Genomic DNA, 15,014 nt, shown 5'->3' with positions numbered 1-15,014 from the left:
CAAGTGAAAAAAGCCGAACGAAGAAGAGTACCTACTTCATGATTCCACTTATGTAAGACTCTAGAAAACGCAAGCTAGTCTACAAGGGCCAGAAAGGCAGATCAATGGTTGCCTAGGGACTGGGGGATGAGGTGAGAAAGATGGGAGAGCGGGATTACCAAGGGGGATGAGGAAACTTTCGGGGGTAGTACCTATGTTCATTATCTTGATGGTAGTAATGATTTCATATGTGTATACCTATGTCAAAACTTATCAAAATGTGCATTTTAAATATATGTAATTTACTGCGTATAAATTGTTAACCACCCCCCATAAATATATTTTTTTTTAATATAAGAAAAAAAAGATCAGGCGACCTGGAAGTGATTGGGTCAAAGATCAGGAGAATGGAGGACGTGGTCAGACAGAGATCAGTGTCTGAAGCCACTGAGGCACAGAGGATTGGGGTGGGGGCTGATGGGTAACTTGGCATGAAGGAAAAGGGCTAGGAGAGAACAAAGCCATGGGGGATAGGGGGGAAGGCAAGTGAGCAGGGGGTCAAAAGATATGGCAGCAACCAGGAGGTAGAAGGTAGCATGTAAAAGGGACAGAGGTTTCCACAGGGGGAATGGTGGCTGATGTCTAGAATTGGCATGGGAGAAAAGAAAGACCATGATCTCACCCCCACTCCTGAGAGAGACAGAGGAGCTTCAGACAAAAGTCAGGTTTCAGGTGGTCAGGGAGGTGAAAGAAAGAGGCTGAGGTTTCAGGGCTATTGTTTAACGCAAGAAGAGGACCCCCCAGAGGGCAAAACACAAAGAAGTGCCTGGGAGGGGAAGAAGCACAGAGCAGTAATGGTAAAAGCACCCTGAGAGGGCATGGAAAAACACCAGGTGAGTTGGCCCCTAAGCTACCAGGGGCATTAGTTCCAGACATCTCCTGCTGAACATGGAGGCATGTGGGGTCCCTGATTTCACCCAGCCTGGCTGTGATGCACTTCTGAGGGAGTCCTGTCTGAAGTGCACAGGGAAACCCTGCTCTCTCAGGAAGAGTGAGGTATGGTATGGTCTGAATGAGGGGACCAGGGAAAGCTGCCAGACTCAGGCTCCCAAGGAAAAGTTAGGACCCAGTGGGCAGCAGGGACCTTGAGAAATGAGACTGGTCAGAGGCTATGTTCACATCCCAGGCAATGTGGGGCCACTGGTTAGTCCCAGGCACAAAGCCTGGAATACACTTAAAAAGCAAAAAACGAATTTTCAGCTTAGTTAGGCCCTTGGTTTTTACACTATGCATATAAAAAACCTAGGTGAACAAACTAGATTTAATAATGACCCATAAAAAACATATGAGGTATTGCACATATGTGAATTTTCCAATAACTGAACCCCACTCCTTTAAACCTAGGGATTATTCATTTTTAACATTTTTTACATAAAACATCTCTAATACAAAATATATCCCTCTGCCTACCTGACAAATAATTATTGAGTACACTGAATGAGATAGGAAACTTGCCTTCTAGAGGCTCCAGAGCAGTAAGCCTTCTTAAAGTGAACACACATATAACTTAAGTCCTGTGTTGACGACGCGCAGCCTGCCCTTATACCAAATATCCCTGGTTTGCTGCCAGTGCCATTCTTTGCCATTGCCTCACTCTCTATCAGTTCTAATTATTGCCCAGAAATGAGATGTCAAGCAGTCACCTTTATCCACCATGATTTACTGGCCTAAAAAATGACTTCAGAAAAAATTTGATAAACAATTTTTTCTTTCGCAGTCAGTAATGGAAATTTACAAATAGTTGAGTTGTATATTAGCATACAATGCAGAGCTCATGAGTATTGTGCCAACCACTCCCCTGGTCATCTTGCTCTACAAACATCACTTGAAGAAATACCTCCAGATGGAATAACGAACCCATGTTCATTTCACACTGCAAAACTTACGAGTTCAAATATGTTTCCTCATTCAACGATTTAAAGCAAGGAGCCAGCCATTAAAAACCAAAACAAAGAGAAACCGCAGACTATCTCTTCCCTTTAAAAGCAGTTTTAAGAGAAATAGAATGTCTCTGTTTTCTACAGACAAAATAAGATGACATGATAAGAAACAGACTTCAAGCACTGTGGTGGTTGATGTTTCAAATTATTTTCTTCCTTCTCAGGATAAAATGTGGCTTTTGAGACTCATAGCATACAGCAGTTGCCCTATTTTAGGTTTCTCTGCTTAGAGACACTGTCATTTGCAGTGCGGGACAAGAAGCATACTGCATCAGTGGTGTATAACCACAACTTCAAGGTTTTAACCCAACATTTCAGAATACTTTGTCCCCCACCAGCTGCAGTAACATTTAATTAGTAAGACATTAGTATAGGAGTGTTCTCCCTAGTAGGTAAGGAATATTTGCTACCTAGAATATCAGACACTGGTTGGTGAGAAGGCCCCTCCTTGCCCAAGACTCAGAGGTTTTGTAAAAGTCAGGATGCCAATGCTGAGGACATATTTAAAGCATATTCCTTTCCTTTGATACCTGGTATTTCCCTATAGTTTCTAAGTTTCTACAACAACTCAGTTAAGACCTGGACTGACTAATGGTAACAGTTTTAAAAATCCAAATAAACTGGAAATAATTCAATAGGTACAGTGAGGTATATATGCATATAATTACAAATCCATAATCTCTTATGGACCATTTCAAAATCCAAAAGATTATAGGAAAACTGAAGTTCTTCTGTGTAAGTCATTAGTGGACAGAATCTAATCTGAATTCATATGCCTGCAACACCCAAATAAGGCTATCGTGTGTGTAGATATTCCACTAATGGTACATATTCTTATCTTAAGCTATAGGAATAATAACTTGCTTAGTTGGGGCCGGGAGGAGAAGGCGCTGCCCAGACCACTGGAAGTGTTATGTTAAGATTGTCTTGATGTTCTAATTTATTTGCTTCATTGTACATCAACGCACCACATTGTCATTCTAAAATCTGACGATGCCTGATTCCAAAGCACATCTAGTAAAGGTCACTGTAGAAGAAATGTGGACCTGTGTCAACACCAATTTCCACCCAATATGATTATCATGCAAAAATATATTTGTCTGAAAAGAGCCTGTTTGACTGTAAATATATAAGCATCAGTAATAAACGTGGATAATTTTACATGCAAATGCCCATATTTCAGCATTCTGAAATATTATTCATTCTGACCACTTTACAGCAACAGCTTGTTCTGCACACCAGATAAACAACACATACTGCTATTACATGGCTCAGGAAACCCAGTATTTGGCAATCTCAGTTGAGGAGTCTGAGGCCCCCAGTCATTGTTCTTGCTAAGATGCTGCCAAACTGGGTAAAAAGCTACTTGTACCAGCAATTTTAACCAGTTTATGCGGTATTAGGCAGAATTAAAATAATAACACACACTGACTATTAGACACATAGTTTCACAACACAAATGCAAATTAATTTTCACACACAGTCCTAATAAGTTTATTCATGCTGTGAAGAGCCTACTAATCTTCAGACATTCTAAAGTGCTATCTAAAGAAAATGAGTATAGTTTTCATACAAATGATATAAACAAAATTGAAGAAGGATTATATGTAGCACAGATAAAAAATACTGCATGCAGTTATTTCTCATTGTCAGCCATTCCTACGGTACCATGGAGCACCACGAATCCCCATGATGTCTCTTTAGATTATACCTTACATTTAAATTTTTATTTTTACTTTAATTTAAAAACACAAGCTGGAAGTCTCAAGCAGAAATGCAATGGAGAACTCTCTAAAATTTAAAGGAAAACTTTCTTTGTGTATTTGAAATATTTAAAGATAAAGGCACTATCTTAAAGTAATGATTTACATATTTGGTTCAATTGACATATACACTTTTTTAAATTAAGAACATATAACTTCAAATAATTCAGTTTCTATAAGAGTCAATTCAATTTTCACATAAATAATCCTAAATGAAATTTAGGATTCGGAATTTTGGAATATACACTAATCATGTTGCATTCTTTCAGGTTCCACAATTTTGTACATATTGATCTCCCACCCAGAAAACCCTTTCCACACTGCATCTGTTCATCTTTCAAGGCTCAGATCAAAGTTACCTCTCTTGAAGCCTTCCTCAATTCCTCTGAACAGAATTATTCAACTTTTCTTTTTTGTTATCATCACACTTCTTTCATAGAGACAATTTTGCTGTAATTATTTTGCTCATCTATCCCCTGACTGGGCAAAAGGCCTATACAATACAAGAATGGTGATACATTCTTAGATTCTGTCCCAGAACTTTGCACACAAATGTCTCTCCCGCAACAAATATTCGAATGAATGAATGATCAAACAGAGTTAGATTCCATTATAAGGTCACACTCTCCACAAATACAATCATCTGGTAAGTAAGAAAACTTGTAGGAAATGCTAGACTCTGGTAAGGCAGGGGATTAAAGGAGACACTGTTTAAAACAGAAGGCAGCATTCACAATTGATTTCCCAGATTTACTCCAGCTGTGCTGTGTATATTCAAGTGGGATGAGATGTTAGATGTTAAAAGCTGGACAGAAAAGGCAACTGTGGTAACTTGCTTTATTTCAAGTTTCCTCTCAATGCCACATCCTAAAGCATTCAAAGAGAATAATTTTCAGTCAATGATACAGGCTTAAAGAACAAGAATTCTCTTGGCCGGGCACGGTGGCTTACACCTATAATCCCAGCACTTTGGGAAGCCGAGGCGGGTGGATCGCTTGAGGCCAGGAGTTCGAGACAGCCTGGCCAACATGGTGAAACCCCATCTCTACTAAAAACACAAAAAAAAAATCAGCCGGGCATGGTGGCACATGCCTGTAATCCCAGCTACTCGGGAGGCTGAGGCAGGAGAATCACTTGAACTCGGGAGGCGGAGGTTGCAGTGAGCCGAGAACACAACACTGCACTCAAGCCTGGGCGACAGAGCAAGACTCCATCTCAAAAAAAAAAAAAAAAAAAAAAAAATATATATATATATAAACACTACTGTGATTCAGGAGGTCTGGCTGGGGCCTGAGATTCTGCATCTCTAACAAGCTTCTGGGTGAGGCTTATGCTGCTGGCCTATGAACTATACTCTAAGGAACACACAGAGGAAGAGATAGACATATTCATCTCCAAAGTCAGGGTTGAACTTGTCTTGGTTTTCATGACCATAATACCATACTCTTATTAATATTCCTTTCTATAAGCTATCTTGATGATATCAATTATATAAAACATTACTGAAAATTCAACTGGAAGAAATTCATATTACTAAAAAATTTTTAATTGTTCTTACCTATACTCTGGTAATGCCATCGAAAGAAAATTCGTTCAGGTAGAAACTGCAGTATTTTCTATCAAAAAAAGATATAAAGAAAATAAACAACAAATGAAATTACACATTTTCATGACAGGCCCATATTACTTACTATAGGTAAGTTCTAGAAGAGGAAAAGGAAACTATTTACAATAACATAAATACTGCACTTCATGCTGTATTCCTATGAGACAGTTTCTTTCACTTGCCCCAGGCAAGCTTTCTTACCTGAATGTTTTAAAGAGATCACTGTCTCAAGTTTAATTCCCTCCAAAAGAAAACAAGAAAAAACCTAAAATGTTATTTTTATCTTAATTAAATAATAGCCATTTCTTAAGTATTGAAATAAAAATTTCCCAAATGACAGATTACCCAGGTTTCTTCTTTTTCACCATCTCCTTCCCATTTTCATTATAATCATTATTAGCCTCTGGACAAAGAACAAGATTGGGAAGAAATGTGAAAACAAAGAGAATGAGACTGTAAACAACTCAGTGAGACAAGAAAATGAAATTGGTGGCAAGAATTTCATGAAATTAATGGCCGAAAAAACTATTAAGTTTTAGAATTATAGTTAAGAATATCCCCAAACTTTTACAAATTTGACTTTTGTAGATTCCATATATATGAGATCACGCAGTATCTTTCTTTTTTTTCTTTGAGACAAAGTCTCACTCTGTCACCCAGGCTGGTGCGCACTGGCGTGATTTCAGCTCACTGCAACCTCTGCCTCCATGGTTCAAGTGATTCTCCTGCCTGAGTCTCCCAAGTGGCTGGGATTACAGGTGCCTGCCACTACGCCCAGCTAATATTTGTATTTTTAGTAGAGACGGGGGTTTCGCCATGTTGGCCAGGCTGGTCTCGAACTCCTGACCCCAGGATTCACCCACCTCAGCCTCCCAAAGTGCTTGGATTACATGCGTGAGCTACCACACCCAGCCCCATGCAGTATCTTTCTGTGCCTGGCTTATTTCACTTGGCAACAATGTCCTCCAGGTTCAACCATGTTGTCACAAATCACAGCATTTCCTTTTATAAGGCTGAATAGTATTTCACTGTGTATTCATACCACATTTTCTATATCCATTCATTCACTGATGGACACTTAGGTTGTTTCCGTATCTCAACTACTGTGAATAATGCTGCAATAAACACGGGAGTGCAGATATCTCTTCTGCATACTGATTTTAATTCCTTGGGACATAAAGCCAGAAGTGGAATTGCTGGGGCATATGGTAATTTTATTTCTAGTTTTTTTGAGGAACTTCCATACTATTCTCCATAATGGCTGCACTAATTTACACTCCCACCAACAGTATATCAGCATTTCCTTTTCTCTACATCCTCACCAACACTTGTTACCTGTCATCTTTTTGATAATAGTAATTCTAACAGGTGTGAGATGACATCTCATTGTGATCTTAATTTGCATTTTCCTGATGATTAGTGATGTCAAACATTTTTTCATAAACTTGTTGGCCAAATGTATCTATGTATTCTTTTGAGAAGGTCTATTCAAGTCACCTTATCTTTCAAGCCCATAACTCTGAAAGGTATCTCATATCTAATGTTACTACATGATAATTCTAACAAAACACACCCACATGCATTCCAAATCCCATTGAGTGAAAAACACCTACACACCAGACAACAGACTTCACTCTTGAAAAATAAAATAAATATAAATGAAATATGTAATCCTTCCAAGATTTCATGAATAGTGGGCAAGAGAGATGTTAAAGAATATCATTTAGCAAAAAAAAAATTTAAAAAAAAAAAACCTTGACAGACGTTTGCACGAAATATTACAGAAGTAAGGGGGAAAGGGCTTCACCTCAGCAGGGGCTTCATGGAATGCTTCCTGGAAATGAGGACACTTGAGCTGAGACTTAGAAGATGAATTAAATTTGCCTAGTGGATAGGGACAGAAGGAAGACCATGGGAGAATGCTAGAAGGCAAAGACAGCTTGATGCCTTACAGGAACCACAGCAGCAGGAGGGTCAGTTTGGCTGGTAGGCAGTGAGAAGGGGAGGAGATGGGCCTGGAGAGGCAGGCGAGGCTGGGGGCTTAATGTCCTCATGGGAGCAGTGTGGTCCCTGAATGGGTTTCAGCTGGAGGTGAACTGGAAGCAGCTGAGAGGGGAGGCAGACACAATCACTAAAGAGAGGCAATGGTAGAATTTCAGAGGAGAAATAAGAAGGCCTGGACCAAGGCCGGCCAGGTAAAGAGAACATATAATAGTGATATGCAGGAGATAAAATTGTCAGGGTAAGTGGGTAGAGGGGCTGTAGTAAATGGAGGTCTCCATGGCTCCCAGTGGCTTTGTAGATGGCAACACCTTTATCCGAGAGATCAAATCCAGATGCAATCTTAGACCCAAGGAGAATAAGCTATCAAGTTTGATTCTGGACATCCTGCCATTTGAGGTGTCAAAGGATGACCTTACTGGAAACATTCTTCTAGGCAAATGTGTAAATGGGTCTGGAGTACAGAGGCAGGATTTGGATGGTAACAGATACAGGCAGTGGCTGAAGCTGTGTGTATATGAGAGCTCTCTTTTGAGAGAGTTTAAAATAAGATAAGATGAAGCTCTGGAGGTATCCAGGAGCTAAGGGAGCTCTGCTAAGAAGGTAAAATCAAGGTAAAGCAAAAGCCAGAGGCTAATGTGCTCGAATCCCAGGAGGAATCTTTGATATGCCAGCTATTTGTATGCTTATTTATTATAAAGATTAGAAACATTTAAGAGTATTTATATGCACAACTAGTTCTAAAAAGTTAAACATATTAGAAAATGTGGGGAAATTAATGTCACATAACAAAATGACTTCAATATTAAATAAAGTGAGCTCACTATTAATCTCTTGCCTTGAGAACACGCAACCTTTGTAAGCCAGACACCAAATGCCAGGCATGACAGATCCATCTATAAATTGTACAGAAGTAAATTGGCTGTTTCAAGGGAAAAAAATCAAAATAAGTCTTCCCCTTGCAATATGCTCTAACATTAATTTTAAATGAATAACACAAAAAAAGGAGCTAAATATAAAAACTGGGTTGTTATGTCAAGTTACATTACATTAAAAGGGAACCAGAATAAGTAAAACAGCTCTCTACAGAATATCTTAATAAGAACCCACGTGAGCACTGTCTTACCAACAGAACCTAAACTCAAACATCCCCATGGGCACATAGGATCAAGAACCCAAGCTGGGTTACAACCTACAGGAAAAAGATCACAAGCAAAGAGATTAGAACAAGAAATGCAAAGACTCTGGAACTGAGAAAAAGAATGAGGGTCTCAGGAGTTAGGCTGCCAGGCCAATTGAGCAATTCTAGGGCCACAAATGAACACAATCTGGAGATGGCCTGGGGATCACCAGACTCAAGAGATGAAGACAAGCCTGCACCTGCATCTAAGTTAGATCCTCTGGTTCTTTAACTCAAACTTCCTCTTAACAGAAAAATTTACTATAGACCCCAATTTTGTATCTTTGATAAAAAATTAATGATAATAGCAAGGCGAGTTTTCTGGAAAACGTGCTGCAATGGAGGAGACAGGAGTACAAATGGCCTACTGAGGACTAACACCTGTGAAAGGGAAAAGACGGCAGCAAGATTGGACAAAGGAGCCTCAGACCACGAGGCAGAGCTGATAAATCTCTGACAGCCTAGTGGAAGCTCCAGAGCAAAGATGAAAGGAGTCCAGTGTGACCAGAAATGGCGAGGCCCTTGTACAACTGCCTCTGGCAGTTACTGGCTTGGGGCCATGATGCAAAGAGTATGACCAAGGATGGAAAGCCAAAGGTGTGAAGAGCTAGAAACCATCAGCTAATGCCACTTTTGTAGCTGGGCAGCACATTCTTTCTTGAAGAGGCATATGTACAGCCCATCTCTATGTGTGCCACAATAATCTTCAAATTATTAATTAGAATATTCTCATCACATTGGAAAGCTGAAGTTCTAACAGACGGGCCCCCTACTTGAGAGACATGGCTTCTCTACTGGCAGTTTCTCAACAGCTGGCTGCTACCTCACGCTGATGGAAGCCTGGTCCCACTGAGTTCTCCCCATGCTTTCTGTGCTTCCTTCCATGCAGTTCACTGTGCCTGGGCAAATGGCACAGCAGTGACTTGGTGTCCTATTATCTCACCCATTCTCCTTTAAGGGACCTGGCAGCCCAGCTACATCCCAGGGTCATATTCTGATCCCATCTTGCCACTTAAACATTTCATATAGGAAATGCTGAGAAAAGTAAAGATTCAGAATAGATCTTAGATTAGATGAATGCTTGATATACCCACTGTTCTTCAGATCTTTAATTTAGTCAGGAAACTAATTTGGCAGTGAAAATCATGCTTTTTAGTTTTCCAAAATACATATTGGTCTTCTTGATTTCGTTTTCTTTTGTTAGCACACAACAAAGAAAAACACAGAATACAGCAAGACGATGTATATCTACATGCTTAGATACTGTCAGTCTGCCACAAAAGTAATTTCCAACTTATTCTGAGGTCAAGCCTATCATTATCATCACTTTCGGGTAAGTTTTCAGATTCACAAAATGGATGGACTTTAAAAACACTCAAAAAGGTTTGGATATGAAATGCATGCCTAATATCTGAGCTACTAAGAATATTCCCAAATGGACAAAATCTTACACAACAAGTCAAAGGCTGAAACATTACCCACACTGATGCTTCTTTTTGTACCCAAATATTGCAAGGGCCATTGTTTAAAGTCTATGAGGTCAATAAAAATAAAGCCCAACACAACTATCTATGTCCAAATGCTAAGCCTGTCCCTCAGAAAGCCCTAGATGAAGCCTACCTTTACTGGGGCAAATACAATCTGGCATTTCTTCTACTGCAGCCAATATTCTAAGCTATACTGCTGTGAATACCACATAAGCTATTGACATCTTGTTTGTAGTTTCACTGGAGAGTAAAATACAAAAAAAAAAAAAAAATCAAGAAAGCCACACAGTGTGAATAAATATTACTTTTCTGAAAAACACACGGCTCTATTTAATGCTCAGTGCTCAGCTGCATCTATATGGTAATCCATTATAGTACACTCGAAATCGAAATTAGGTATTACTACTGATCAGCACATCAGGGAATCTGTCATTCTTTTAACTGATTATCCATAGTTCTTTTTTCTTCAGAACCTACTGCATGACCAGGAATAATGTGAAATGTACGCTGGAGTCTACACAAGATGCTATAGTCTACTTTATAACTGCTGGTCTTCTGATTTGTGTGGGAAATATTTTTTAATTATTATCAGATGACTGCAACATGCCCCAGTGGATTCACACTTGATTTCAATTCCACTTAGAAAGCTAGGACAGTGAAGAATGAAGAAAATACTACATACTAACTCATGGGAAGGTAATCAACTACAATAATGACCAACTAACATGTTACATCTGAAAGCAGAGTGTGGGGAGCAACCCTTCCCCAAACTAGCTGTAGGACAGAAGAGCTCTGGGTGAAGAAAATGCTGACCGAGGAGAAAACAGAAGATTTGGTTTAAAAGAACAGAGGTCTTAGTTACTTGACCTTTTGAGTAATAAATATGCAGAAAACTTATGATGAGAACTGGACAGTTCGGTTTAAAGAAAACATTCTGTGAATGCCTGTGCTACAAGTATAGTCTGATTTCAGAAGCACCCATGTGCATAGCAGCCCAGCTGCACAGATGCTTCCAGGGAGACCCATAGAGAGGGGAACTTGATCATTTGCTGTCTTAGGCCTGGCCACTCGTCTCTTACTACAATGACTCAACTCTTTCATGAAGACAGAATATTTGCCTTGAACACTTTCTCATTAACATTATAACAAAATGTTATTTGAGGACCTGCTATATGTTTAAAGTTAAAAGAAAGTTATTCTAGAACTGAAAGTCTATCAGCCACATACCTCCCTTCTTCAATATATCCTACACAATTCACATTCCAGAAAATATAAAGATTAATCAAAATAATCCAAAAACAAGGGAGTGGGGTTCTAAACACCATGATAGTGAGCTATATTTACATAATTGGAGTTAATATGACTATAAAAAAGAGTATATTCCTAAAACAACTAACATAAGACAACATCCTAAAAATATTATAATAAAATAATCTGAATGGCAACAGCAGCGGCGAGAGGATGAACAAGTTAAACATCTTGAAAGATGATGACACTGGGGACCATGCTCAGAATGAAGAAAACAGCACACAGAAAGATGGAGAGAAGAAAAAAAACAGAACAAGACAAAAATCAGAGCAACAGCAAGAGGAAAGCTGTTGTCCCTGGACCAGCAGGGCATCCCCTATAGTACAACTACACTTTCTGGTATTCCGGGAGAACCCCTAGCCATCTCACCAGCTCACAGAGCTACAAACAGAATATCAAACAGATTGGCTGGGTGCGGTGGCTCATGCCTGTTATCCTAGCACTTTGGGAGGCTGAGGTGGGCTGAACACTTTGAGGCCAGAAGTTCGAGACCAGCCTGGCCAACATGGTGAAACCCAGTCTCTACTAAAAATACAAAACTCAGCCGGGGGCCGTGATGATGCACACCTGTAATTTCAGCTACTCTCACTTGAGCCTGGGAGGCGGAGGTTGTGGTAAGCCGATATTGCACCACCGCACTCCAGCCTGGGCAACAGAGCAAGACTCTGTCTTGGAAAAAAAAAAAAAAAAGACTATCAAACAGATTGATACTTTTGCCTCTGTGAGTTCTTAGTGCTTTAATGGAGCCCTGATAGTTCATTCATGCCTGTATTTATATCGTGATGTTTATTTATCTTCCTGGTAACCTATTTAAAATTCTAGTTTCCTTAGTTGACTGACTTGTCTCAGAGATCAGATTTGTTCATTCTTAGGTTTCTCCCTAAACATTCCTAGTTAACATGTAGGTATCAGCAAATATGAGAATTGCAGAGTTGATCGGAAGAGCATAATACAAAAGTACAGGCCTTTTTTTTTTATTTAAGTAGATATTTATGCAGTCCTTATTAAGCTCAAAGTGTCATGGAGAATACAAAAGCTTATAGTACCTGGCATCTAACCTCATGAAGTTTGACAGTAAAGTGAAAAGTAAAGTTTGAAAGTTTTGTATTTAAGAACCTCCCATTAGGGTTTTGGCTGTGTTCATGATCACGCATAAAATCTTTTTCCTGTGTTCAGAAGGAAAATGAAATCCCTAATAATTGCTTTTGTGGGTACTGACAGTAGAGACAGCCTGACTATGTCTCACCTCCCTCCCAGATGACTTGGTTTGTGGGTACCCCAAGAATCTGTCTGCATCTAACACCACTCTTGTTGAACAAAGGTTATTATGTACCTCCTGTGTGCTGTACAGTTGATCTTTAGGCAGAACCAAATGCAGGGTTTGTCATTTTCTTGAAATTATTGAGGTATTAGCCCTGTTTAAATGTGTAAAAAAGAAAATAACACTCTAACAGGTAACATTACAATAAACTACTAAAGAGGGAAAAATAATATAAAATTAATAATAATCTGGATATAAACTGCTTAAAATAGTTGAGAAGAAGTACAAAAGACATATGGAGTTAAAGTAAAAGCACAGGACTACCATCGAATTTTGCTTTATTTATTTATTTTTTGAGACAAAGCCTCGCTCTGTTGCCCAGGCTGGAGAGCAATGGCGCAATCTTGGCTCACTGCAACCTCCACCACCCAGGCTCAAGCGATTCTTGTGCCTCAGACTCCTGAGTAGCTGGGATTACAGGCGTGTGCCACCACACCCAGCTAATTTCTGTATTTTTTAGTAGAGACGGGGTTTCTCCATGTTGGTCAGGCTGGTCCTGAACTCTTGGCCTCAAGTAATCTGCCCACCTCGGCCTCCCAAAGTGCTGGGATTATAGGCACGAGTCACTGTGCCTGGCCAAAATACTGCTTTATTCTTGATATTAGAAGAAAAACAATGCAAACAATATTGTTAACTTAAAGATAGTTATTGGAATGAAAATAGGAAGAGTACCTTCCAAATTACAAAGCATATTCCATAAAGCCAAAATCAGTGACCTCTCCCCCAAAAACAAAGTTAGAAGAAAAGCTAAAACCAAGTGCAATGGGCATCAGAATACACAGATGTGTACTGGTTATCACACACAAAAAAGTAGTAAGTATAAGCAGGTTAAATTCCCCTACCAAAGACCAAGTCCATTAGACCCAGCTTTCAAACACAGAAAGACTGACAATAAAATACAAAAAAGGAGGCTCACATGCACACACATCCAGACAAAGCAATATTAATATCAAGTAAAAAAGTATTAACGAGACAAAGGGAATTATTTCAAATAGGTTAAATATGTAATTTACGATATACCTATAAAACTTATGAATCTTTATGCAACAAATAACATAGCATGAAAATAAAACAATGGAGGCATACTCCATTAAAACAACTTTCAGAAACTAAAGGGGGAAAACACTTTTTAAATGGGGGATATTAACACACACTATCTTTGAGAAATAAAATAGGCAATACAGTATAATACAGAAGACTTGAATATAGTTATAGCAAGACTGGTTTAACAGCTATATATCAAACTTCACAGAATCCAACATTTATGAAACATTTACAAAGTTATTTTTCTAAGTGATGCAAATAAATCCCTCAAAGTAAGTGTTACGCAGGTCACAAGCAAACTCAATACACTGGGAGTCCACCATCAAGAGTTTAAGCTAAAAATTTCTCAATTACTTGTGGATTTTAAACACTCAAGTTAAAAAAAAAAAAGTAATTCTTAATTACTTGTGGATTTTAACCCTCGAGTTAAGAAAACTGATTATAAACGAAAAATAATCAACATTGTGATTCCATATAACAACAATTGGTCAAAGCTGAAATAAGAGGCAAATCCATAGACTTGAATTTCCTACAATGCAAGAACTAAGTTTTAAACTAAAAAAAATTGATTAAAAAAAAAAAGTTTTGTTAAGGAAGAAATCAATAAAAATAAAAGCAAAAATGACTTACATAATGAAATTATCACCAAGTATTGTTAATCACTAAGCTATAGACAGTTGAACTGGTAGTACTGCAAGTAATTAAATATCCTCTTAATCAAACATTTATTTAATTCATTAAAACATAGTCTTATTAAGTGCCCATTCTGTGCCAGGAACCATGTGAGGGATCAGAGATACATAAAAGACACCATTCCTGCTCTAAAAGCTAGAGCCCTAAGAGGGAAAAGGTGAGAAAATCGGGGATGTCAGTACATGCACAAGGAAATGAAGACAGACAAGGTGCACTTCCAAAGGGAGAACACCCTTGAACTGAATCTTGAAAGACAACAGGGGTGAGTCAGGCAAGGAAGAGCATTTCAGGCAGACCAAACAGCAGCAAAAAATAAAAAGCCTTGCTGCTTATTTGGGGACCTGTAAGAGGCTGCCAGTGAGGGCAGAAGACAAGTGATAAGTGATAGAGAAGGAGGCAGAGACTAGACGAAGAACATTCTGAAGGCTATACTGGGAAGTGTGACTTTTGTCCTAAAGGCAATGAGAATCGAAATTACATCACACAGCATCTGAGGTGAGTGAGGCAGAGAGAAGGGGTGGAAGATCACACACCAAAAGACTGCTTAGCAGGATACTCCAGTGGTGGGGAAACTGAGGCTCTGAACAAAGTCTTAGATAGTAGGCAGAAAAGAGTATCAAAGAGCACCAGCA

General features: G+C 39.0%; 1 protein-coding gene across 5 annotated transcripts in view; it reads right to left on the bottom strand.

Annotated features, from left to right (window-relative positions):
• RALGAPA2 (Ral GTPase activating protein catalytic subunit alpha 2) overlaps positions 1 to 15,014 on the bottom strand; it is a 337,491-nt gene that overhangs the window by 271,655 nt on the left and 50,822 nt on the right. For all 5 annotated transcript variants that reach the window (XM_055265963.2, XM_063634225.1, XM_063634226.1 and 2 more), the window contains exon 4: positions 5,301 to 5,358. In XM_055265963.2, coding sequence (XP_055121938.1) covers positions 5,301 to 5,358 — 58 coding nt within the window. The remainder of the gene's footprint in view (positions 1 to 5,300; positions 5,359 to 15,014) is intronic.

This window comes from Symphalangus syndactylus, chromosome 24, assembly GCF_028878055.3.
Source record: "Symphalangus syndactylus isolate Jambi chromosome 24, NHGRI_mSymSyn1-v2.1_pri, whole genome shotgun sequence".
NCBI classification, from domain to species: Eukaryota; Metazoa; Chordata; class Mammalia; order Primates; family Hylobatidae; genus Symphalangus; species Symphalangus syndactylus.
Note: the sequence above shows the minus strand (reverse complement) of the source record. Positions and strands in the feature narration are given on the sequence as shown.